Genomic DNA, 25,000 nt, shown 5'->3' with positions numbered 1-25,000 from the left:
AGCCTGCTGTGTAGGTGTGTGTTGTAGGTAGCAGCGATGTTAGCCTGCTGTGTAGGTGTGTGTTGTAGGTAGCATTGATGTTAGCCTGCTGTGTAGGTGTGTGTTGTAGGTAGTGGTGATGTTAGCCTGCTGTGTAGGTGTGTGTTGTAGGTAGTGGTGATGTTAGCCTGCTGTGTGTAGGTGTGTGTTGTAGGTAGTGGTGATGTTAGCCTGCTGTGTAGGTGTGTGTTGTAGGTAGTGGTGATGTTAGCCTGCTGTGTAGGTGTGCGTTGTAGGTAGTGGTGATGTTAGCCTGCTGTGTAGGTGTGTGTTGTAGGTAGTGGTGATGTTAGCCTGCTGTGTAGGTGTGTGTTGTAGGTAGTGGTGATGTTAGCCTGCTGTGTAGGTGTGCCTTGTAGGTAGTGGTGATGTTAGCCTGCTGTGTAGGTGTGTGTTGTAGGTAGTGGTGATGTTAGCCTGCTGTGTAGGTGTGCCCTGTAGGTAGTGGTGATGTTAGCCTGCTGTGTAGGTGTGCCCTGTAGGTAGTGGTAATGTTAGCCTGCTGTGTTGCAGTGTGTTGTAGGTAGTGGTGATGTTAGCCTGCTGTGTAGGTGTGTGTTGTAGGTAGTGGTGATGTTAGCCTGCTGTGTAGGTGTGTGTTGTAGGTAGTGGTGATGTTAGCCTGCTGTGTAGGTGTGTGTTGTAGGTAGTGGTGATGTTAGCCTGCTGTGTAGGTGTGTGTTGTAGGTAGTGGTGATGTTAGCCTGCTGTGTAGGTGTGTGTTGTAGGTAGTGGTGATGTTAGCCTGCTGTGTAGGTGGTGTTGTAGGTAGTGGTGATGTTAGCCTGCTGTGTAGGTGTGTGTTGTAGGTAGTGGTGATGTTAGCCTGCTGTGTAGGTGTTTGTTGTAGGTAGTGGTGATGTTAGCCTGCTGTGTAGGTGTGTGTTGTAGGTAGTGGTGATGTTAGCCTGCTGTGTAGGTGTGTGTTGTAGGTAGTGGTGATGTTAGCCTGCTGTGTAGGTGTTTGTTGTAGGTAGTGGTGATGTTAGCCTGCTGTGTAGGTGTGTGTTGTAGGTAGTGGTGATGTTAGCCTGCTGTGTAGGTGTGCGTTGTAGGTAGTGGTGAGGTTAGCCTGCTGTGTAGGTGTGTGTTGTAGGTAGTGGTGATGTTAGCCTGCTGTGTAGGTGTGCGTTGTAGGTAGTGGTGATGTTAGCCTGCTGTGTAGATGTGTGTTGTAGGTAGTGGTGATGTTAGCCTGCTGTGTAGGTGTGTGTTGTAGGTAGTGGTGATGTTAGCCTGCTGTGTAGGTGTGCCTTGTAGGTAGTGGTGATGTTAGCCTGCTGTGTGTAGGTGTGTGTTGTAGGTAGTGGTGATGTTAGCCTGCTGTGTAGGTGTGTGTTGTAGGTAGTGGTGATGTTAGCCTGCTGTGTAGGTGTGTGTTGTAGGTAGTGGTGATGTTAGCCTGCTGTGTGTAGGTGTGTGTTGTAGGTAGTGCTGATGTTAGCCTGCTGTGTAGGTGTGCCTTGTAGGTAGTGGTGATGTTAGCCTGCTGTGTAGGTGTGTGTTGTAGGTAGTGGTGATGTTAGCCTGCTGTGTAGGTGTGCGTTGTAGGTAGTGGTGATGTTAGCCTGCTGTGTAGATGTGTGTTGTAGGTAGTGGTGATGTTAGCCTGCTGTGTAGGTGTGTGTTGTAGGTAGTGGTGATGTTAGCCTGCTGTGTAGGTGTGTGTTGTAGGTAGTGGTGATGTTAGCCTGCTGTGTAGGTGTGCGTTGTAGGTAGTGGTGATGTTAGCCTGCTGTGTAGGTGTGCGTTGTAGGTAGTGGTGATGTTAGCCTGCTGTGTAGGTGTGCGTTGTAGGTAGTGGTGATGTTAGCCTGCTGTGTAGGTGTGCGTTGTAGGTAGTGGTGATGTTAGCCTGCTGTGTAGGTGTGCGTTGTAGGTAGTGGTGATGTTAGCCTGCTGTGTAGGTGTGTGTTGTAGGTAGTGGTGATGTTAGCCTGCTGTGTAGGTGTGTGTTGTAGGTAGTGGTGATGTTAGCCTGCTGTGTAGGTGGTGTTGTAGGTAGTGGTGATGTTAGCCTGCTGTGTAGGTGTGTGTTGTAGGTAGTGGTGATGTTAGCCTGCTGTGTAGGTGGTGTTGTAGGTAGTGGTGATGTTAGCCTGCTGTGTAGGTGTGTGTTGTAGGTAGTGGTGATGTTAGCCTGCGGTGTAGGTGTGTGTTGTAGGTAGTGGTGATGTTAGCCTGCTGTGTAGGTGTGCCTTGTAGGTAGTGGTGATGTTAGCCTGCTGTGTAGGTGTGCGTTGTAGGTAGTGGTGATGTTAGCCTGCTGTGTAGGTGTGTGTTGTAGGTAGTGGTGATGTTAGCCTGCTGTGTAGGTGTGTGTTGTAGGTAGTGGTGATGTTAGACTGCTGTGTAGGTGTGCGTTGTAGGTAGTGGTGATGTTAGCCTGCTGTGTAGGTGTGTGTTGTAGGTAGTGGTGATGTTAGCCTGCTGTGTAGGTGTGTGTTGTAGGTAGTGGTGATGTTAGCCTGCTGTGTAGGTGTGTGTTGTAGGTAGTGGTGATGTTAGCCTGCTGTGTAGGTGTGTGTTGTAGGTAGTGGTGATGTTAGCCTGCTGTGTAGGTGTGTGTTGTAGGTAGTGGTGATGTTAGCCTGCTGTGTAGGTGTGTGTTGTAGGTAGTGGTGATGTTAGCCTGCTGTGTAGGTGTGTGTTGTAGGTAGTGGTGATGTTAGCCTGCTGTGTAGGTGTGCGTTGTAGGTAGTGGTGATGTTAGCCTGCTGTGTAGGTGTGCCCTGTAGGTAGTGGTGATGTTAGCCTGCTGTGTAGGTGTGCGTTGTAGGTAGTGGTGATGTTAGCCTGCTGTGTAGGTGTGCCCTGTAGGTAGTGGTGATGTTAGCCTGCTGTGTAGGTGTGCGTTGTAGGTAGTGGTGATGTTAGCCTGCTGTGTAGGTGTGCCCTGTAGGTAGTGGTGATGTTAGCCTGCTGTGTTGCAGTGCACCAGGGCCCCAGCCATCTGCAGCATTTGGCTCCAGGCAGACTGAAGGCCATGGAGGCCGGCAGCAGCTACAGCAACAGCACGGCTGCAGCAGCTGAACTGGGTAGGTGGGAGGGATGCACCATGATATCGATATCGGTATCGGTATCGGCCCGATGATGGCTTTAAAAAGAAATATTGGCATCAGCCCATAAGGAACATTTCTGTCGGTGTGACGAGGCAAACATTTGAATGATGTCCAGCTTGATGCTTGACTACTGCAAATGCTTCAATGTTTCAGGGAGAGCCTCATCCAAGCCTGTTTAAGTAGGATGAATCTTACAGTTTTGTTTGAAAGAAAATGTTACATAAATGAAATCACCACAGTGTCCACACCCATCACTGCAGTGTCCACACTCATCACACAGTGTCCACATCCATCACCGCAGTGTCCACACTCATCACACAGTGTCCACATCCATCACCACAGTGTCCACACCCATCACACAGTGTCCACACTCATCACCACAGTGTCCACACTCATCACCACAGTGTCCACACTCATCACCACAGTGTCCACACTCATCACACAGTGTCCACACTCATCACTACAGTGTCCACACTCATCACCACAGTGTCCACACTCATCCCCACAGTGTCCACACTCATCACCACAGTGTCCACACCCATCACACAGTGTCCTCACTCATCACCACAGTGTCCACACCCATCACACAGTGTCCACACTCATCACCACAGTGTCCACACTCATCACCACAGTGTCCACACCCATCACACAGTGTCCTCACTCATCACCACAGTGTCCACACTCATCACCACAGTGTCCACACTCATCACCACAGTGTCCACACTCATCACCACAGTGTCCACACTCATCACCACAGTGTCCACACTCATCACCGCAGTGTCCACACTCATCACCACAGTGTCCACGCTCATCACCACAGTGTCCACACTCATCACACAGTGTCCACACTCATCACCACAGTGTCCACACTCATCACACAGTGTCCACACTCATCACCACAGTGTCCACATCCATCACACAGTGTCCACACTCATCACCACAGTGTCCACACCCATCACCACAATGTCCACACTCATCACCACAGTGTCCACACTCATCACCACCACAGTGTCCACACTCATCACCACAGTGTCCACACTCATCACACAGTGTCCACACTCATCACCACAGTGTCCACACTCATCACCACAGTGTCCACACTCATCACTGCAGTGTCCACACTCATCACCACAGTGTCCACACTCATCACCACAGTGTCCACACTCATCACACAGTGTCCACACTCATCACCACAGTGTCCACACTCATCACACAGTGTCCACACTCATCACCACAGTGTCCACACTCATCACCACAGTGTCCACATCCATCACACAGTGTCCACACTCATCACCACAGTGTCCACACCCATCACCACAATGTCCACACTCATCACCACAGTGTCCACACTCATCACCACCACAGTGTCCACACTCATCACCACAGTGTCCACACTCATCACACAGTGTCCACACTCATCACCACAGTGTCCACACTCATCACACAGTGTCCACACTCATCACCACAGTGTCCACACTCATCACCACAGTGTCCACACTCATCACACAGTGTCCACACTCATCACCACAGTGTCCACACTCATCACACAGTGTCCACACTCATCACCACAGTGTCCACACTCATCACCACAGTGTCCACACCCATCACCACAGTGTCCACACTCATCACCACAGTGTCCACACTCATCACCACAGTGTCCTCACTCATCACCACAGTGTTTACACTCATCACGGGAATTTAATTTGTGCAAATAGGGTGAATGCACAGGGCGTCAATTAGTTTGGATGCAATATTCTTCTCTGCTACGGCCCCATTTTGTGAGTTAGGATGATATGATGGGTGAAGGCTACTCCCATTTTCTTACTGGTTGATTGTGCTCACATGACACTTTTTTCCCCTCTGCCAATTGGTGGATGGGTGTGACCCATACTGTATAAATTTGAGTGCTCTGTCATTTCCTGCTTCATTTCTGAAGAAGGTCCTTGTTGACCGAAACGTTAAGAATAAATCAACTGGGAGCAAGTCGAGCAGTGTGCGGACTCTATTTCTTTTTATACTCCTACATCAAAACCTTGCCTAGTGCAGCTAAAGTGTTTTGACTTCTTTAACTCGGCATCATTGTGTCATTTGAGGACACATTCATAATGAAATGCCTCTAAATGAGCTGCAAAGCTTCGTTTGACTTTGATTCCTTGTCTTTTGAATGAGCAGCCATGAGTCAGTGAGCGGTTCAGCCTTTCATATATTTGCCTTGTTGGAGAAAGAAAGGCAATTATATGAGAGACTGAAGCACTGATCACGCACAGTCAAAGGCAATGAAAGTCGTATGGACACAGACTATATCAAAGATGAAATAATGATGAAGATGCTAATCTATCCGCTCTGCTACTCGTCCCTCATCTTCTTCCTCTCTACCTCCTCTGTACTTTCCTTTCCCTCCTTTCTTATCTGTCAACACCAACACTTATTTCACATCTATACCTCCCTCTTTGGCTCTTTAACCTCTCTCTCTTCTCCTCCTACAGTACCTACCAATATCCTCTCATATCCCCAACCAGTCTCTCTCTCTTCACACCAGATCTCCTCCGTTCTTCTCTACTTTCTTCTTTTTTCTTTCAGATTTTTACCCCTGCGGTCCCCATCATTGCTCCACCCCCTCTGCCGATCTGGGGAGAGCTGTAGACTAGCACATACTTCCTCCGCTACATGTGCAGTCGCCAGCCGCTTCTGTTCACCTGACAGCAAAGAGTTTCACCGGCAGGATGTAGCGTGTGGGAAGATCACGCCACTCCCCTCAGTTCCCCTCCCCCCCTCCCTTCCCCCCAAACAGGCGCCCGACCAGAGGGGGCGCTAGTGCAGCGACCAGGACTCATACCCCCACCGGCTTCCCACCCACACATGTAGGAACTTCTGACCAAGCCGGAGGTACTGCTACCGGGACTTGAACCCGGGACTCCGCGGTGCTCGTGCTTCTCTTTCTGCCGTTAATCTCTCCGCCCTTGTCTTCCAGACCGACCCAGTGCGGCGACCAACCTGACCCGGCAGGCGCGGCCCGGGCCCGGGGCGGGGCTGGGCCGGGTGGAGTGGCTGGTGCCCCTGGTGGTGGTTTCAGCTCTGACCTTCCTCTGCCTCGTCCTGCTGCTGGCTGTACTCGTCTATTGGAGGTGGGTAGAAGAACGGCACCACTCATGGTCTTCTCTGGGGGGTCAGGGGTTAGACAGGTGGGGCAGGTGACTGGCAGGTTGCAGGTGACTGGCAGGTTACAGGTGACTGGCAGGTTACAGGTGACTGGCAGGTTACAGGTGACTGGCAGGTTGCAGGTGACTGGCAGGTTGCAGGTGAGCCTTTTGGAACTGGTTGTCAATATGCCTTCTTGTGCATTTGTGTGTCCTCCATGCAGTGTTATAGTCAAGTCACTATATCGTGGAATACACATGCCTGCCCTTGCACCAATATAGGTGGAAGACACGTGCCTGCCCTCGCACAAAATTGAATAATGTCACGGTATTAATATAGCTATCAATATCTTATGCTGAATTATTAGGGACTATTACACACGCAAAAAAAGAACAATCAATTAACAAGTCAGAGTCCTCATCTCCAACCTCTGAGTCCGATTGCATGAATGCTCGAGTCCGAGTCCGAGTCATCAGTACTCAACTCCAAGTCGAGTCACAAGTCTGGAAAATGAGTCCAGGGTTTAGGACATGGGTCCGAGTCCTGGACTCGAGTACTACAACACTGCCTCCATCACACATTTGACATCATCTAACCTCAGAAGCAATAAGAACAGCATCGGATGGAGACTTGACCAATAAGAACAAATTGAACGATACAAGATTCCAGCAGTGCTGTTCAGGACACTTTTTCAAACCTACTTTTGGACTCTTTGAATCAAATGAATGGATCACTTGTAGTAGCCTACAGATGCAGGATTATATACAGTATTATATACTACAGTAACAACCTTTTAAAATATACAAACTTTCATAATAGTAATATTCAAGTGTCTATGCAGGAAGTAAATTAACCTCATAGGTCAAATCTTATTGATATGTAATGTAGGCTTTCCGTTATAAAACATTGGCCTGCAGAGAAGCCTGCTGGCAGGTGCTGGAGGCGTGTTTACAGTAAGGTAATGTAATCCTATTGTGGAGCAAAGCTCAGGTCACAACCCTGTGTTCCCCCCCCACTGCAATCCTATTGGCTCCAGAGACCCCACTGGTGCCCGCCCACATTCCCCCCGCTGGTCCCGGTCAAATCTGCTGCTGCATTCAGGTGTCATGGGAAACATGGCAAATACAAGCTTCCTACTAGAACATAATACTGCTCAACTTTTAAAGACTACTTGGCTTTGGTGATGGACCACACTTTCTCCAACGAGGGAAATACCTGTAGTCAAGTGTAGGGAATGAAGTCTATATATTTCAAATGAAATGAACAAAATCAACCATTTTCACAACTTTACAGGAAGTGAATTTGTGATCCCGACCCGTAGTCGTGGTGCCTTGACGGCTTCAAATCAGCTTGTACTATTATTCCCATGGGACATGAACACATCGTGACACCAGGAAGAAGCTTGTGAATTACCTCTGTGTACCGTTGTGTGTGTGTGTGTGTGTGTGTGTGTGTGAGAGAGAGGGAGAGAGAGAGAGAGAGAGAGAGGGGCCAACCCCCTCATGCCTTGTTAGGACCCCCCCCCCTCCCTCCCTCCCTCCCTCCCTCCCTCCTTCTCCCTCCCCCTCGGCTGCCACCTGCTCTCAGTTCACTTGGACAGCAGCATGCAGGAGCCTCTCTGCTCGCTCTCTTCTCCTTGTTCTCTAGGATGAACAACTTCTGCTCTCTGCTCTGTGTCACATACAGGTACACACACACACACACACACACACACACACACACACACACACACACACACACACACACACACACACACACACACACAGGTGCTGTAGAGTAAGTGTTGCTGGTATCGGGAGTGGTGTAGCAGCAGATGAGGTGCCATAAGGAACAGGCGGTCGTGTTTACACAAGATTACTAATTCACTGTTTTGAAACCTCTAGTAGAAAATACCATACAGTATAAATGATGCTCAGACCAAGCTTTGAAAAAATAAAAAAAAGAATAACAGCCCAGATGCCATAAACACAACAGTTTGGTAACAGTTTGGTCATGTGTGCAGCCATAAAGACAACAGTTTGGTAATTAAAATGTGTGCAGTGTAATTTCTGCTCTGCTGATGAAAATATTGAATAGTGCGAACAGTGAGATTCTCATGATGGCGTTCCCGTTACAATTAGTGGTAACACCTGCAGATCCTCTATGTGACACTTTCCTGAAGAAATATTCCCTTATCCAATCTAATCTAATCTAATCTAATCTAATCTAATCTTATTTTATCCAATCTAAGGAATCTGTCTGGGCTGAACAAGAGAAAATGCAGCTATCAGAGATGCGTGAGACTTCCTGGTTTTTGGCCCATGTGGTTGAGAACAACCAATGATGGGAAATCTTCTCTGCACAGCTAGGGACAAATGGATGAAATCCAAAAGTGTCATTTTGCACAAATGATTGTTTGAATGTGGACCTGGATATTCCCACAGTTAAAATGTCTTGTAACAAGGACAACATCCATTCCTCTCTTTTATGAAAGAAATGACAGCAGTTTCAGATGGACAAACAGCATGGGAATACTACCATTTAACAGGAGTTACAATGTCATCTAAGGCCATGTTCAGACTAGGAGGCCAAATCTGATTTGTGAACTGTAATGACCTATTAATGATTCTATCCAGATTGGTTTTATGAGTCTGGACGCTCCAAGTCTGATTTGTGTCACTTGTCCCAAACCACATTATGGAGGTCTGGACACACAGATCCGACTTGAACACTTGCCCAAATCAGATTTGTGGCAGTGCGGACACACTCCCAAATCAGATTTGGGAAACCAATCAAGATAATGATGATTAATGACTTTAGCAGCAAATCGGATTTGCCTGTAGTGTGAACATGGCCTAAGTAAGTCAAAGGTTCGGCGAACCTCATGCCATTTATTTAGTGGAATAGTCTAAATCTAAAAATGAGAAGACTTTTCACATTTTTGTCGTGATCATCATCATCTTCTTCTTCTTCTTCTTCTCACTTAAAAAAGTAACATATTCTGTAATATAATCATACTTGTTATTCATTTGCAAAATAATGAGGTTACCGTTCACTCAAAATTGGAGATTGCATCCCTCCTATCTTCAAAAATCAGGATCAGTTCAAATGAAAGTAGCAGTGTGAATATATCCACCCAGAGAATTCTCATCTGCAATAATATCACGTTACCCAACAGTGTTCGGGAAGCCTATTTCTTCATCTGACAGAAATGGATCTGATGATCCACAACTGCGACCCTTTAAAAGTTCTCTTCAAAGTCACTTGACAGTTAGATGGAGACATACACTAACTAGTGTCTTCTTCTGTCTCTCTTCACATCTATTTTGCCTTTTGAGTGTGTGTGTGTCTGTGCTGTTTTAACTGCAACTCATCTCTAAGTGCTGCTGCTGATCTCCATTTCAAAGCGGCTTGATATAAACATCACACTTGTGATTGTTGTCATAGTCACTGTTGCAGAATAGCAGACAGTGACTATTAAAACACGACATGAAGTCGACTGATGTTTCTGCTCGCTTCCCTGTACAACAACTTCTACTGCAGCGGGCGAGCCTAGGAGCCGTGCCTGGTATATATATAGTCTCAACACCAGACCCACTACGTTACTGCATGCTGCAGAGCTCTCTCTGGGTCTGATACACTACGTTACTGCATGCTGCAGATCTCTCTCTGGGTCTGATAAACTATGTTACTGCATGCTGCAGATCTCTCTCTGGGTCTGATACACTACGTTACTGCATGCTGGAGATCTCTCTCTGGGTCTGATACACTATGAGGCCATTTACACCTGGCATTAACATGCGTTTTCTGCCATCAGATTGCAATCCGATTGTATTTTATCACTTGAAAGTACAGGTGTAAACACCCCCAAAACGCATTGAAGAAGGATTGCAATCTGATCGGCCAAACCACCTCCGGAGGTGGTCAGGGACGCATTATGACAACATTTAACACAAGTGTAAATGCAATGCGTCCTCTCAAAACGCATTCAGCAACTACCATACGGAAATACATAATCTTCGGAAGTCGGTGACGGCGCGCACACCCGCACACACGCAATTCCCCGGCAGCACCGCACCGGTGTGTGCCCTCATCTCACCGCTGTGCCAGATGCGCACACACACAGGCAGCCTGTCACCATGGACCGGCTAAAAATTATCTATCTCTCCCCCGCTCCGCTTTTGCACAACAATCGTAGCGTTGCTTCAAAGTTTTGCTGCGGAGGTTTTGCCACGGCTGTAACCACCTGTGTTGCGTTCAGGTAACATCCTAAATTACAATGTTATACAATTGAGAGCATAATTTCTCTTTTATATCAACACTTCTCCTTTGGAAAAGGAGCGGAAAATGAAAGGAAAATGAGGGAGAAAGGGTTCGAACCCTTTCCCCCTCATTTTCCTTTCATATAAAAGAGAAATTATGCTCTCAATTGTATAACAATGTAATTTAGGATGTTACCTGAACGCAACACAGGTGGTTACAGCCAATGACATGCACGGAAAACGTATGTAATATGTGTGTGTGTGTGTCTCGGACCCAGTGTCATTGTCAATAAACAGATAAAGAAATAGATGCAGTGCTGCGTGATCGGCCATCGTTTTGTCCAGGTGAAGGGGACGTTCACTGTGCATTTGAGCTAACAATAACCTCTATTTCCCTGTGCGTGTATGAAACATGCATGCACACGTTCAGGGGGCGCGCGCGTGATGACGTTCGAGCTGGAGAGCAATCGGATTGCAATCTGTTCACCCAAAACGCATGTTAGTGCCAGGTGTAAATGGAATCAGGCTGAAGTGATAAAATACAATCTGATTGCAATCTGATGGCAGAAAACGCATGTTAATGCCAGGTGTAAATGGCCTCTATGTTACTGCATGCTGCAGATCTCTCTCTGGGTCTGATACACTATGTTACTGCATGCTGCAGATCTCTCTCTGGGTCTGATACACTATGTTACTGCATGCTGCAGATCTCTCTCTGGGTCTGATACACTATGTTACTGCATGCTGCAGATCTCTCTCTGGGTCTGATACACTACGTTACTGCATGCTGCAGATCTCTCTCTGGGTCTGATACACTATGTTACTACATGCTGCAGAGCTCTCTCTGGGTCTGATACACTATGTTACTGCATGCTGCAGATCTCTCTCTGGGTCTGATACACTACGTTACTGCATGCTGCAGATCTCTCTCTGGGTCTGATACACTATGTTACTACATGCTGCAGAGCTCTCTCTGGGTCTGATACACTATGTTACTGCATGCTGCAGATCTCTCTCTGGGTCTGATACACTACGTTACTGCATGCTGCAGATCTCTCTCTGGGTCTGATACACTATGTTACTGCATGCTGCAGATCTCTCTCTGGGTCTGATACACTATGTTACTGCATGCTGCAGAGCTCTCTCTGGGTCTGATACACTACGTTACTGCATGCTGCAGAGCTCTCTCTGGGTCTGATACACTACGTTACTGCATGCTGCAGAGCTCTCTCTGCGTCTGATACACTACGTTACTGCATGCTGCAGATCTCTCTCTGGGTCTGATACACTACGTTACTGCATGCTGCAGAGCTCTCTCTGGGTCTGGTACACTACGTTACTGCATGCTGCAGAGCTCTCTCTGGGTCTGATACACTATGTTACTGCATGCTGCAGATCTCTCTCTGTGTCTGATACACTACGTTACTGCATGCTGCAGAGCTCTCTCTGTGTCTGATACACTACGTTACTGCATGCTGCAGAGCTCTCTCTGTGTCTGATACACTACGTTACTGCATGCTGCAGAGCTCTCTCTGGGTCTGATACACTACGTTACTGCATGCTGCAGAGCTCTCTCTGTGTCTGATACACTACGTTACTGCATGCTGCAGAGCTCTCTCTGTGTCTGATACACTACGTTACTGCATGCTGCAGAGCTCTCTCTGTGTCTGATACACTACGTTACTGCATGCTGCAGAGCTCTCTCTGTGTCTGATACACTACGTTACTGCATACTGCAGAGCTCTCTCTGGGTCTGATACACTATGTTACTGCATGCTGCAGAGCTCTCTCTGTGTCTGATACACTATGTTACTGCATGCTGCAGAGCTCTCTCTGTGTCTGATACACTATGTTACTGCATGCTGCAGAGCTCTCTCTGTGTCTGATACACTATGTTACTGCATGCTGCAGAGCTCTCTCTGGGTCTGATACACTATGTTACTGCATGCTGCAGAGCTCTCTCTGTGTCTGATACACTATGTTACTGCATGCTGCAGAGCTCTCTCTGGGTCTGGGACACTTTCCCTCAGCCAGCTGGTCGAGGAAGTGAACTGTTCACTTGGCCAGTGATTTTGCCAGTGGTGGATTCAACCTTCACCAATCAGTAACGATTTTGCGATCAGTGACGGCATGGGAGGCGCAGCCCATTTTTCGAACCACTCTCTCATTGGTGCTACAACCTGTCACTCATTCAATTTCAACGCCCCCTAGACCCGCCCTCAAATACCAGCTGTGGCTGTGAAGCTGCACAGACTCAACGTAATATTTGAGTCTGGGGAGAGACTAGTATATATATATATATATATATATATATATATATATATATATATATATATATATATATATATATATATATATATATACTGTATATATATATATATATATACTGTATAGCATATTGTGTGGAAATAAGGAGTTCAAAGTCCTCCGGCGCCATCTGTGTGTACTTTGAGAGCGAGAGGACAATTACCCTCCTGCCATGACAAAGCCTGTATTCTGTCTTGCACATACACCACGTGAGTGTATAGCCCTTGCCAGACATGGGGGGTCAGATATGTCAGATATGACTGAATGCCACTTGTAAAATCACCTTTTCCAGCATTTAACGTTAACGCGACCCACTATTTGGCTTTTTCTAACCCTAATAATGCGTTGTAGGATTTTTCATGGAGTGATTTGCTTTCTGAAATATCTCTTTGATGTAGTCTACATTGAAAAATGTAATTAAAGGTCTGTCTGGCATAAACACTGCGATTCCTGCAGCACACACGCAGTCATACCCGCCCCGTGCCAATGCGTGTTGTCTGAAAGGGTAGCTCCCGGGAATGTCCAGACCTGATTCAACAGACATAGTCCAGAGTTCATGTCTGAAAGTGGCTTATGACTCTCCCTCTCTCTCTCTCTGTGTCTCTCTGTCTTTCTCTCTCTCCCCCTCTCTCTCTCTCTCTCTCTCTCTCTCTCTCTCTCTCCGTCTCTCTATATTTGTCAGGCGGTGTTTCCAGACAGCTCATTTCTATGTGGAGGATAGCAGCTCGCCCAGAGTGGTGCCCAATGAGAGCATTCCTGTCATCCCCATCCCAGGTAATGACCAATGACAGCAGCTCTTACATGTACATGTATCACCCTCACAAGCAGCCATTGAGTGCGTTTACATGCACACCAATAAACTGATAACTGTGAGTAATCAGTTTATGGCAATAATCTGATTTCTGCATTTACATGCACTTTAATAATCCGACAATAGGAAAAACCCGGGTTTACATGATTCAGTCAATTAGTCGGATTTCTCTCCAGAAGGCGGCGGTAATTCAACTTTTTACATGCAACTTGTACATGCGCAGATGTATTACCCCACAAGAATCCTGATACGCTGTATACATGCACTCAAAAGACAGGTTATTGGCCAAAAACCTAGGTATGTTTATCGGAAATCCGCTAATAAACTGTTTATTGTCTGCATGTAAACGCACTCATTGTTGGCCTAAGATGTACTATACCCTACTTTGTTTGTTTGTTTATTTGTTCGATTCTTCCCTCCTTCATTCCTTCCTCCCTTCTTTCCTTTGGCATCACTTTTGCCTCCCTCCATCCCCTCTGCCTTACTCCCTCTGTCCCTCTTTCCGTGCCTCCATGTTGGTTTAGTGTTTCTGCACACTGTCAGGTGACCGTCCACCTTGACAGTGACAGGTCACAGCTATTCTTACCCCCAGAGGTCAGAGGTCACCGGCCAGCCACTAGAGCCTCTTGGTCTCAGCTTCTCTGGTTGCACCAGTGACCAAACCGCTTGGACAAGCATCAATGATCCACACATACAGTAAATGAGGGGAGTCATGTGATTGCGTAATAAACACTGGATGTCACATGACGTGTGTGTTTGTAAAGCTGCGTTCACACCGACCTATTAAAGTTTTTCGCAGGCATCGAGTTTACATACAAAGTCAATGCAAACGAGCGATTGAGCGTATATTCGCCCGGGAGAAAAATCGCTGGGCGTCCGAGTGACAGAGACAGAGCGATAGGGAGAAAATACGCTCGTCGCCCCAGTTGAAATATCCCAACTCGAGCGAAAATACGCTGGCGTCAGTCGCTCGCTGTTCAACGCTGATCGGCTGCCGTGTGAGAGTGAGTCAAGGATCACACTGGCTTGGAACAAACCGCTGGTTTATTGTGTGGCAACAACCCGCATTGACAGCCTGACAGCTGACATGAAGTGAAGTCTGTACTACCGGTATGTAGCTCGCGTTAGGAGCAAGCTGATAGGCTTAGCTTGTAAACATCTACGGTGGCTCGTAGTGGACAAACATCATGACATTGCGTAACGTTATAGCCCCCACATGTCCGTCAATTCGTGTGCCTGTTGATGAGCGATTTAAACAGAGCGACAGAGCGATTCCAAAGGGTTGAATCAAGCGACAGAGAGAAAAATAAATATCTCGGTGTGAGCACAGCTTTACCAGAGGGGGAGTCATGTGATTGTGTAATATACACTGGATGTCACATGTGTGCCCTGCTACACACTTACCCAGTTACATACACACTCACATCTGGGAGCTGCCCAGTACTGCTATAGTACTGCTGAAGGCCACAGGGGCAGTCCGGGGATTGAGTGCCTTGCTCAAGGGCAGGTTGATGTCCATCTGAGGTAAGCCTCACTCTGGTCTCATCTCCTCTCCACAGATGACATGGAGGCCATTCCAGTCAAGCAGTTCATCAAACACATCTCTGAGCTGTACTCCAATAACCAGCATGGCTTCTCAGAAGATTTCGAGGTGAGTGGAAAAGTCTCTCACATTATTGCATCAGAAGTTATGGCTTGTGCCTGTTTTACATGCTGTGTTCTGGGGTCAAGCATCAGAGCAAAATGATCAGTTGATGTTATATGATTTGTTTATGTGCACCTATCTTGTTGATTCATTTCTTTTTGCCCAAATCTGTGATCATCCGTCTGCAAAACATGATCTTGGAATGCTTCTTTCCTCTCTAGTGAGCTAAATGCTAGCTGTTGGGATGTGATGGGACAGCTAGCAAGGTAACATTAGCCTTCTTGTTTAGCCTACCAGAGCTAAAGTTACAGTAGCAGCTAAAATACTTCCACCTCAATTTCTTTGTTTATTTTTTGTTTTTATTTCATTTTTTACATCACTTTAATGTTGATTGTGACAGTTTTTTACATGCATACGGCACGATTAAAGATATTTTTTGGGGTCATTCACTAAAGCTAGAAACCGATAGAATGTGTTTTCATGGCAGATGTTGTTGAAGTGCTCTTTTGTTCATTGACACTATACGTCAGTCCTGATAGTTATGGAAACACAGAAATACACACATGCACATACACACATACACCCATACACATACCCATACAGAAATACACACATGCACATACACACATACACCCATACACATACCCATACAGAAATACACACATGCACATACACACATACACCCATACACATACCCATACAGAAATACACACATGCACATACACCCATACACATACCCATACAGAAATACACACATGCACATACACCCATACACATACCCATACAGAAATACACACATGCACATACACACATACACCCATACACATACCCATACAGAAATACACACATGCACATACACACATACACCCATACAGAAATACACACACGCACATACACACATACACCCATACACACATGCACATACAGAAATACACACATGCACATACACACATACACCCATACAGAAATACACACACGCACATACACACATACACCCATACACACATGCACATACACATACCCATACAGAAATACACACATGCACATACACACATACACCCATACAGAAATACACACACGCACATACATACATACACCCATACACACATGCACATACACATACCCATACAGAAATACACACATGCACATACACACATAGACCCATACACATACCCATACAGAAATACACACATGCACAGTACATGCACATGCACATACAGTAAACACGCTTGCTTATCAGATACTGAGGGTGAGGTTAGTGATAGTGGCTTCATGTGTGAGAGCAGGACATTATACCAGAGATCATTATACCACAGATCATTATACCACAGATCATGGCACGCTCCATTGTGTCAGATGAGAAGGAGCTGTTCTCGTTATTCTCCTGCTATTTCTAAAGTTCATAACATTATAGGTTTTTAAATGCGTCATTTTATTTCAAACCATAGTTATCTCAAATGCAGCAAGTTACTAAAGGTGGGTGGGGGGAGTTTTTTCACACCACAAAAGCCAACCAAATGATACAGGTTGAAAGTAGAGACGGCCGGAGATAATGACGAGAAAAAGGGATGCTTGATAAATGATCTGACAGAAAGAGGTGAGAAAGAGCATGGATGATCGAGCTCTATTAAAATCCTTGATTGTTTCATCACATGGACCAAAGTTCCCTCTGTGTTTAGTGATCTGTGTGATCTCTGGTTTTGTGTCCTCTCTGGCAACCTCTCAGAGCTCTATAGAAGAAGGTGGCGGGGTGGGGGATGAGCTAGACCAGTGATTCCCAAACTGTGGGCCGTGGAGGTACTGCAGGTGGGCCGCGAGTGGTCTGCCAACACTCCAGATTTTCGTGGGCAATCAAATGGCTGTAGAAGGGTCATTTTTACAGTGGTACACTGCTTTTGGGTATTTTGCCTAAATGTTTTTGTATGTGGATTACCGTAATTATTAATTTCCCTTATGGCCAAGTTTACATGCTCTGTTAATGAAATAAAAAATTTCGAATATTTAAAAAAAAATAGGGAAATACATCATCTTAGTCTCGTGTGTTGAGGTTGGGTAGGCCCTGACCCACTTCCTCCTGCTCTGTCCCCACTGTCCCTCATGACCCACTACCTCCTGCTCTGTCCCCACCGTCCCTCCTGAACCACTTCCTCCTGCTCTGTCCCCACCGTCCCTCCTGACCCACTTCCTCCTGCTCGGCCCCCCCTGTCCCTCATGACCCACTTCCTTCTGCTCTGTCCCCACCGTCCCTCCTGACCCACTTCCTCCTGCTCTGTCCCCACCGTCCCTCCTGACCCACTTCCTCCTGTTCCCAGAATGGGGTCGGGGAAGCCAAGGAAACTGGAAAGCCTTTCAGGTGGCTATTTGGGTCACTAGGTCCACACTGCCCAGTGCCCAATCACAAGTGAACCAGGGCTTGTGAACAAAGGTGGCATGGACTTCCAAGTCAGAGTGTTGGTAACCTGCCATCCCACCAGGTTAGAGGTTTTGGTGGCAGCAAGACTGAGTCAAAAGCAGATCTCATTGCAGTTCCTGTAGCTTAGAATCTGACATTTCTGACGAGGATCGTAAGATCGAAACGTCAACTGAAACTCTAACCGGGCGCATATCCTCAGTGTACTAGTTAATGACACATAAACCGCTCCAAACCAGCTTGGTGTGAAGCATGTTCTTAGTCTAGTGTTGCACCCATTCTAAGTCACTCTGGATGAGAAAGTCCGATAAAGACCAAAAGTGGAGAGGTTGCATTTTGATGAGCATTTTGTCGGGGATGGATTTAGATGTCTGAGCGCCGTGTGCGTTACGGGGCAGGTAGTGTTTAAGAGAGGGAATGGAGGCTGGAGTGTTTGCTGCATGCAGGTCAGAGGTCAAAGCTAAAAACCCTCTCAGAAGAGATGTACCCATTCAGCATCACGGGTCAGGTCAGGCCTGTTCAAACATAGAACAGAACCGATCAGAACAGAACCGATCAGTGTGTTCAAGTGCCAATCCTGTTTGCATCTGATGGGGACCTATTATGGTAATTCAAGTTCTATATTTGATGATTATTTGACTCTGGGACTCCACTAGAGGGTTAGGGTTAGGGTCCAGTAGAGTATATTTGCTTCGGTCCTGTCTCTTTTGCTGACAGCAGAAAGTACTGTGAAAAAGAGTGGAACACTAGTATCAAACAAACGTTAATATCTCAAAAACTCTACATCATATCGCTTATAATTTAAGATTGTGAGATCTCCACCTATATATAATCTCTCCACCTAGACCTCGGTCTGCCCCGTGGTCTCCTCCAAGCTGATCGTGCCTGGAACACCTCCCTAGGGAGACGACCAGGTGGCATCCTTACCAGATGCCCGAACCACCTCAACTGGCTCCTTTCTACGCAAAGGAGCAGCGGCTCTACTCCAAGTCGCTCACGGACGACTGAGCTTCTCACCTTGTACCTAAGGGAGATGCCAGCTACCCTCCTGAGAAAACCCCTTTTCGGCCGCTTGTAGCTGCGATCTTGTTCTTTCAGTCATGACCCGTCCTTCATGACCACACTGTCAATGTCAAAACAAATTCCTATGTGTTTTACACAATGGCAAATAAAGATATCTGAATCTGAATCTGAATCTGAAGGTGAGAACGAAGATCGATTGGTAGATCGAGAGCGTTGCCTTCTGGCTCAGCTCTCTTTTCCTCACAACGGTGCGGTAAAGCGAACGCAACACCGCTCCCACTGCTCCTATTCTCCGACCCATCTCCCGCTCCATCGTCCCCTCACTCGAGAACCTCGAACTCCTTCACTCGGGGTAAAGGACACATTCCCTACCTGGAGTAGACAATCTTTCCTGCTGAGAACCATGGCCTTATTATATTATATTATATTATATTATATTATATTATATTATATTATAGTATATTATATTATTATATTATATTATAGTATATTATATTATATTATATTATATTATATTATATTATATTATATTATATTATTATTATACAGTATATGACACAAAATAGGGAAAAGCATAATAGGTCCCCCTTTAAGTGATAGTGTGCATGCGTGTCTGTTTGGATGCCATCTGGTGATCGCATCATCTGTCTGTCTCATCGCCAAAGTGTGACTTCAGTTCCCATCATACCTGCAACCCGATCTGCCCGGCGCACACCCCATAAACCCCCCCACCCCACCCCACCTCACCCCAGCCGGCGTCCCGTAAACCGCCCACTCCACCCCACCTCACCCCAGCCGGTGCCCCGTAAACACTCCGGCTCTGCCCGAAATAAACCCCCGCCCCAATTAGTGTGATGAAGCCGTGCTTACTGGTGCTAAAAGGAGGCGGGCAGTTTGTAAAGCTCCAGAGGAAGAGGAAGAGGTGGAGGGGTCAGAGCCTGTCGGCCGCGCTGAGCAAGCAGCCAACAGCTGTTTGCTTGGCAGGAAGCAGACGTTAAACATCGACAAACATCCACGGGCTGCGAGGCCCGACCCATCGCTCTCTGTCATTTTCACGACTGTAACCAACAAGCCGTGGAAGTCAGGCTCACGCGGGAGATTAATTATGAAAAGAGGTACACAACAAAACATCTCCAGGGTGAATCCTGGAGTTGATTTTCAGTCTCAATTTGCCCATAACTCACGCTCGAGTCATTTCACTACAGTTATTATTTTTTCCAAGAGCATGTTGTACTATGATTTATATCCTCGGGTCAAGAAAATATATGAATGTGCCAAACGAGGGGTGTAGCTTATCTGAGCACAAGCTGTAGAGGAAGGCACACTCTGTGTAGAGAGAGAGAGAGAGAGAGAGAGAGAGAGAGAGAGAAGAGAGAGAGAGAGAGAGAGAGAGAGAGAGAGAGAGAGAGAGAGAGAGAGCATCCCAAACAGGTATTGTTAGCATAGTGAGGTGTTATTAGCATAGTGGTGTGTAGGAGAAGTAGACTATTGTGATAACAACCCATGCTGGAAGTACAACACACAAAATAAAAAGACACATTATTCACCAACAAAACACTTTATAACATAAAGTAGGATTGATTATACAGTACGTTCAGCCTCGTTAATGAGTCATGTGACAATATGCATGACACAACAGAAAGAAATCTAATTTTCTTAATTAAAATTGGCTAACTGCTCACCTGGCACAACACAGGAGCACACAGGGTTTTCCTACTGAACGTTCTGCTCACCTGGCACAACACAGGAGCACACAGGGTTTTCCTACTGAACGTTCTGCTCACCTGGCACAACACAAGAACACACAGGGTTTTCCCACTGAACGCTCTGCTCACCTGGCACAACACAGGAGCACACAGGGTTTTCCTACTGAACGTTCTGCTCACCTGGCACAACACAGGAGCACACAGGGTTTTCCTACTGAACGTTCTGCTCACCTGGCACAACACAGGAGCACACAGGGTTTTCCTACTGAACGTTCTGCTCACCTGGCACAACACAGGAGCACACAGGGTTTTCCTACTGAACGTTCTGCTCACCTGGCACAACACAGGAGCACACAGGGTTTTCCTACTGAACGTTCTGCTCACCTGGCTCAACACAGGAGCACACAGGGTTTTCCTACTGAACGCTCTGCTCACCTGGCTCAACACAGGAGCACACAGGGTTTTCCTACTGAACGTTCTGCTCACCTGGCACAACTGGAAATGTACAGTACAGTTTGACAACAGACATTGAAGAATGACCACTGTGTGTGTGTGTGTGTGCGTGTGTGTGTGTGTGCGTGTGTGTGTGTGTGTGTGTGTGTGTGTGTGCGCGTGTGTGTGTGTGTGTGTGTGTCCTTCCTTCCCCAGGAGGTACAACGTTGCACTGCAGACATGAAGATCACATCAGAGCACTCCAACCACCCTGACAACAAGCACAAAAACAGATACATCAACATAATGGCCTGTGAGTACAGAGCATCTGGACCACACCTTCTGAAGGTACACACTCTGTAGTTGCTGGCCAGTTGGCTGGCTGGCCAGTTGGCTTATAGGGCTCGTGCCAGAGTTGGTGTGGCTCACTAGTAGGACAGTTCTTTCTCCATTAAGGGGGGGTCCGATCCATCTACTTCAGTCTTGGTCCATAGGTCACTAGGCTACGGTTCTAGTTCAGGTCAAGGAGTTAGGAGTTGCCTCTCGAATGGCAAAGGCCAGCCGTTAGTGGTAGGAGGGTAGATCCACTACTTCATCAGCCTGCGTTCCCTCCTCAGATGACCACAGCAGGGTGAAGCTGCGGCCGCTGGCTGGGAAGGACTCCAAACACACTGACTACATCAATGCCAACTATGTGGATGTGAGTGGTTCCTCTGACACATCCGTTCCTCTATCGATCTTTGTCTGTATAATGTTCAGTGTTTCCCCTACCATTCTACAGGGTTAGGGTGCCCTAACGGCGCCCCCGCCAGGCCAGAAAAAGAATTGCAAAAAAAAGAAAAAATCTGCTCTCCCCAAAATTTCAATAAAGCTTTATGGCATATTATTAAAATACAGCAATACTGGTGTTGACAGTAACAGAAGATGCCAAATCATTCAAAACAATATGCATTTTGCTTTTAGGAGCATTGTGCCAGCGTGCAGCGCTGTTCCAAAACGTGTCAACGTGTGTCGTTGCCTGCGAAACGCACATCCCATAATATGTTCGCATCGCATCCCATAATAGTATGATGATACTTGGGATGCCATTGCGAACATAGATGTGAACAGGTTAGCTAAAAGTTTAGCATCGCCAGCGACGGGCCCCCACCGTTGCGGTCGAGGTACGTTTCGAAATCCCTCCAGGCCTGAAAGATTTTCTAGGGGAAACACTGATGTTTCTGAGACTTCGTTTTTGAGATGATTGCTGAACCTCTGCTTTTTTCCCCTGGTCCTCCTCTCCGTTCCCCTCTCTTTGGTCCACCAGGGTTATAATAAGCCTAAAGCTTACATTGCAGCCCAGGGACCTCTCAAGTCCACCTTTGAGGACTTTTGGCGGATGGTGTGGGAGCAAAACACCGGAATTATCGTCATGATCACCAACTTGGTGGAGAAAGGCCGGGTATGTGCCGACACATAAATGGCACCACACTTCCAAATTTCACAAAGTCTGATGTAAACATGACGTTATTGCAGATGTTATTACCTGTTATGGTATTAGGAAGTTTGCGTGTTTGTGTCTCTACAGAGAAAATGTGATCAGTATTGGCCAACGGAGAACAGTGAAGAGTACGGCAACATGGTGGTCACACTGAAAAGCACCAAAGTGCACGCGTGCTACACCGTCCGCCGCTTCACCCTGCGCAACACCAAAGTTAAAAAGGTGAGACAGGAAGGGAGGGGCCCGGGACTTCCTGCTTGGACAGGAAGGAACTCTGGCATGAGAACGGAAGCGGGAGGCCATTACAGAATATGTACGATGCTTTGCAGACGATGTGATTGTATGTCTTTACTTTAAATCATCTGGTTTCAAATTGCACCATGGTTTGATTGATTTAAATGAGTATGGCAAGGTGTAACATTCTCCATGCCTTTTGAATTGGATTAATTCATTTATTTAATTGTTTTGTTTTGTTTTATGGGCGGGTTAGGTTTTTGCCGCCGTTTGTCTGTTTGTCAGCAGGATATCTCAAAAAGTTATAAACGGATTTGCACGAAACTTGGTAGGAAAGCAGGTCATGGGACAATTTAGAATGGATTATAACCAATGAAATAACATTTATATAACCAAATATATAACCAAATATTAACATCTTGTCAATCTCTACATGTAATCATTTATTACATCAGCCAAATAACATATTTTCAGTCGTTGCGCCCACTTGTTTGTTCCCCCAGAAGTTGTGTGGATAAGACTTTACCATAGCTTAGGGTTTCATGAATTGAATTCATTGTGCTTTGTCCCCCTTCTCTCTTGGCGCTCCCCAAATGTTCTCCTCTTTAATGAAAGTAAACACCTTTGTCTTCCGTCTTCTTCCTTCCATAAAGGGTGGGAAGGGTCACCCTAAGGCCCGGGCCCAGAGTGAGCGGACGGTGCTGCAGTACCATTACACCCAGTGGCCGGACATGGGTGTCCCAGAGTACACCCTACCCGTCCTCACCTTTGTCCGCAGGTCCTCAGCGGCCCAGACACATGACATGGGTCCCATGCTTGTCCACTGCAGGTAACGACTCTCTACTGCTTTAGCTTCACCTGTCCTGAACCAAGCCTCCTGGATCACTCTGGCCCCCTGTATGCTAGGCTAACATGCATCTGTATGCTAGGCTAACATGCATCTGTATGCTAGGCTAACATGTATGCTAGGCTAACATGCATCTGTATGCTAGGCGGTTACATGCTGCCACTCCGACGTGCTGCCACTCCGACGTTCTGCCACTCCGAAATATCGGCACTCAGAAAGGGGGTCTATATTCCCCGTTTTTCACTAACCTCTCCCAGCCCCCACGCCAAACCTAACCTCCCCCCATGCCTAAACCTAACCTCCCCCAGACCCTAACCCAAAACCTAACCTCTCCCACCCCCACGCCTAAACCTAAGGTCGGCATTGCGGCTTCTAAGGTGAACGACCGCCAGTCCGAATAATGGAAGTTAACGTTCGGAGTGGCAGGGCTTCGGAAAGGCAGAGGAACCCCATGCTAGGCTAACATGCATCTGTATGCTAGGCTAACATGCATCTTGCATCTAGATAGGTCTAGATTCACTCTGGCCCCCTGTATGCTAGGCTAACATGCATCTGTATGCTAGGCTAACATGTATGCTAGGCTAACATGCATCTGTATGCTAGGCTAACATTCATCTGTATGCTAGGCTAACATGCATCTTGCATCTAGATAGGTCTAGATTTACTCTGGCCCCCTGTATGCTAGGCTAACATGCGTCTTGCATCTAGATAGGTCTAGATTCACTCTGGCCCCCTGTATGCTAGGCTAACATGCATCTTGCATCTAGATAGGTCTAGATTTACTCTGGCCCCCTGTATGCTAGGCTAACATGCGTTTTGCATCTAGATAGGTCTAGATTCACTCTGGCCCCCTGTATGCTAGGCTAACATGCATCTTGCATCTAGATAGGTCTAGATTCACTCTGGCCCCCTGTATGCTAGGCTAACATGCATCTGTATACTAGGCTAACATGCATCTGTATACTAGGCTAACATGCATCTGTATGCTAGGCTAACATGCATCTTGCATCTAGATAGGTCTAGATATGAGTTAGCTTGATTATATTTACACCTGAGTCTGACATTAAAAAGCACTTCTACCAGACACAGACACAGATGTAGGCATTTCAGCCCTTGGTTCTCACCAGCATTGGGAAACACAGCAGGGTTCTTTTTCTTTTTTCCCCAATATTTTATTTTGCAATTTGCAATTTTCAAAACACCAACACGCAAAGACAAACAAACTCAAAGACACTCAAACACAAAGAAAAGAAAAAAACGACAACATACCACTCCAATATTACAACATGGTGCTACCAGCTGCATAAAGTGCTCATGTGTTTGTAAAAATCATTATGCGTGGGATCCCACACAAGTGAGACCAGCCGGGGCGAGTCACCCGTCGCCCCTAACCTCGTCAAGGTAGGCCAGAAACACGTCCCAAATAGTTAGAAATCTCTTAAGTGAGTTGGTCCTCAGGAGCCTGAGTCTCTCCATGCATATAACAGTGATCATGTCCGCCAACCACAGCTGAAAAGAGGGTGGAGAGGGGTCTTCCATTCCTGCAGAATGAGTTTCTTGGCAATAATTGTCCCCTGTGTCAGAGATTGTTGCACAGCTGTAGGGAAGTCGAGAGAGGACTCCGA

General features: G+C 46.7%; 1 protein-coding gene across 1 annotated transcript in view; it reads left to right on the top strand.

Annotated features, from left to right (window-relative positions):
* The window catches only part of LOC310798173 (receptor-type tyrosine-protein phosphatase gamma-like), a gene marked incomplete at both ends in the record, with an annotated part of 532,970 nt that overhangs the window by 492,129 nt on the left and 15,841 nt on the right, over positions 1-25,000 (top strand). The window contains 8 exons of the mRNA XM_083660647.1: positions 6,073-6,226; positions 13,470-13,561; positions 15,158-15,249; positions 21,031-21,127; positions 21,432-21,514; positions 22,121-22,255; positions 22,382-22,516; positions 23,182-23,357. Of these exons, the coding sequence (XP_083516773.1) occupies positions 6,073-6,226; positions 13,470-13,561; positions 15,158-15,249; positions 21,031-21,127; positions 21,432-21,514; positions 22,121-22,255; positions 22,382-22,516; positions 23,182-23,357 (964 nt within the window). The remainder of the gene's footprint in view (positions 1-6,072; positions 6,227-13,469; positions 13,562-15,157; positions 15,250-21,030; positions 21,128-21,431; positions 21,515-22,120; positions 22,256-22,381; positions 22,517-23,181; positions 23,358-25,000) is intronic.

This window comes from Poromitra crassiceps (genome assembly GCF_964638095.1).
Source record: "Poromitra crassiceps genome assembly, chromosome: 25".
NCBI lineage: Eukaryota > Metazoa > Chordata > Actinopteri > Beryciformes > Melamphaidae > Poromitra > Poromitra crassiceps.
Note: the sequence above shows the minus strand (reverse complement) of the source record. Positions and strands in the feature narration are given on the sequence as shown.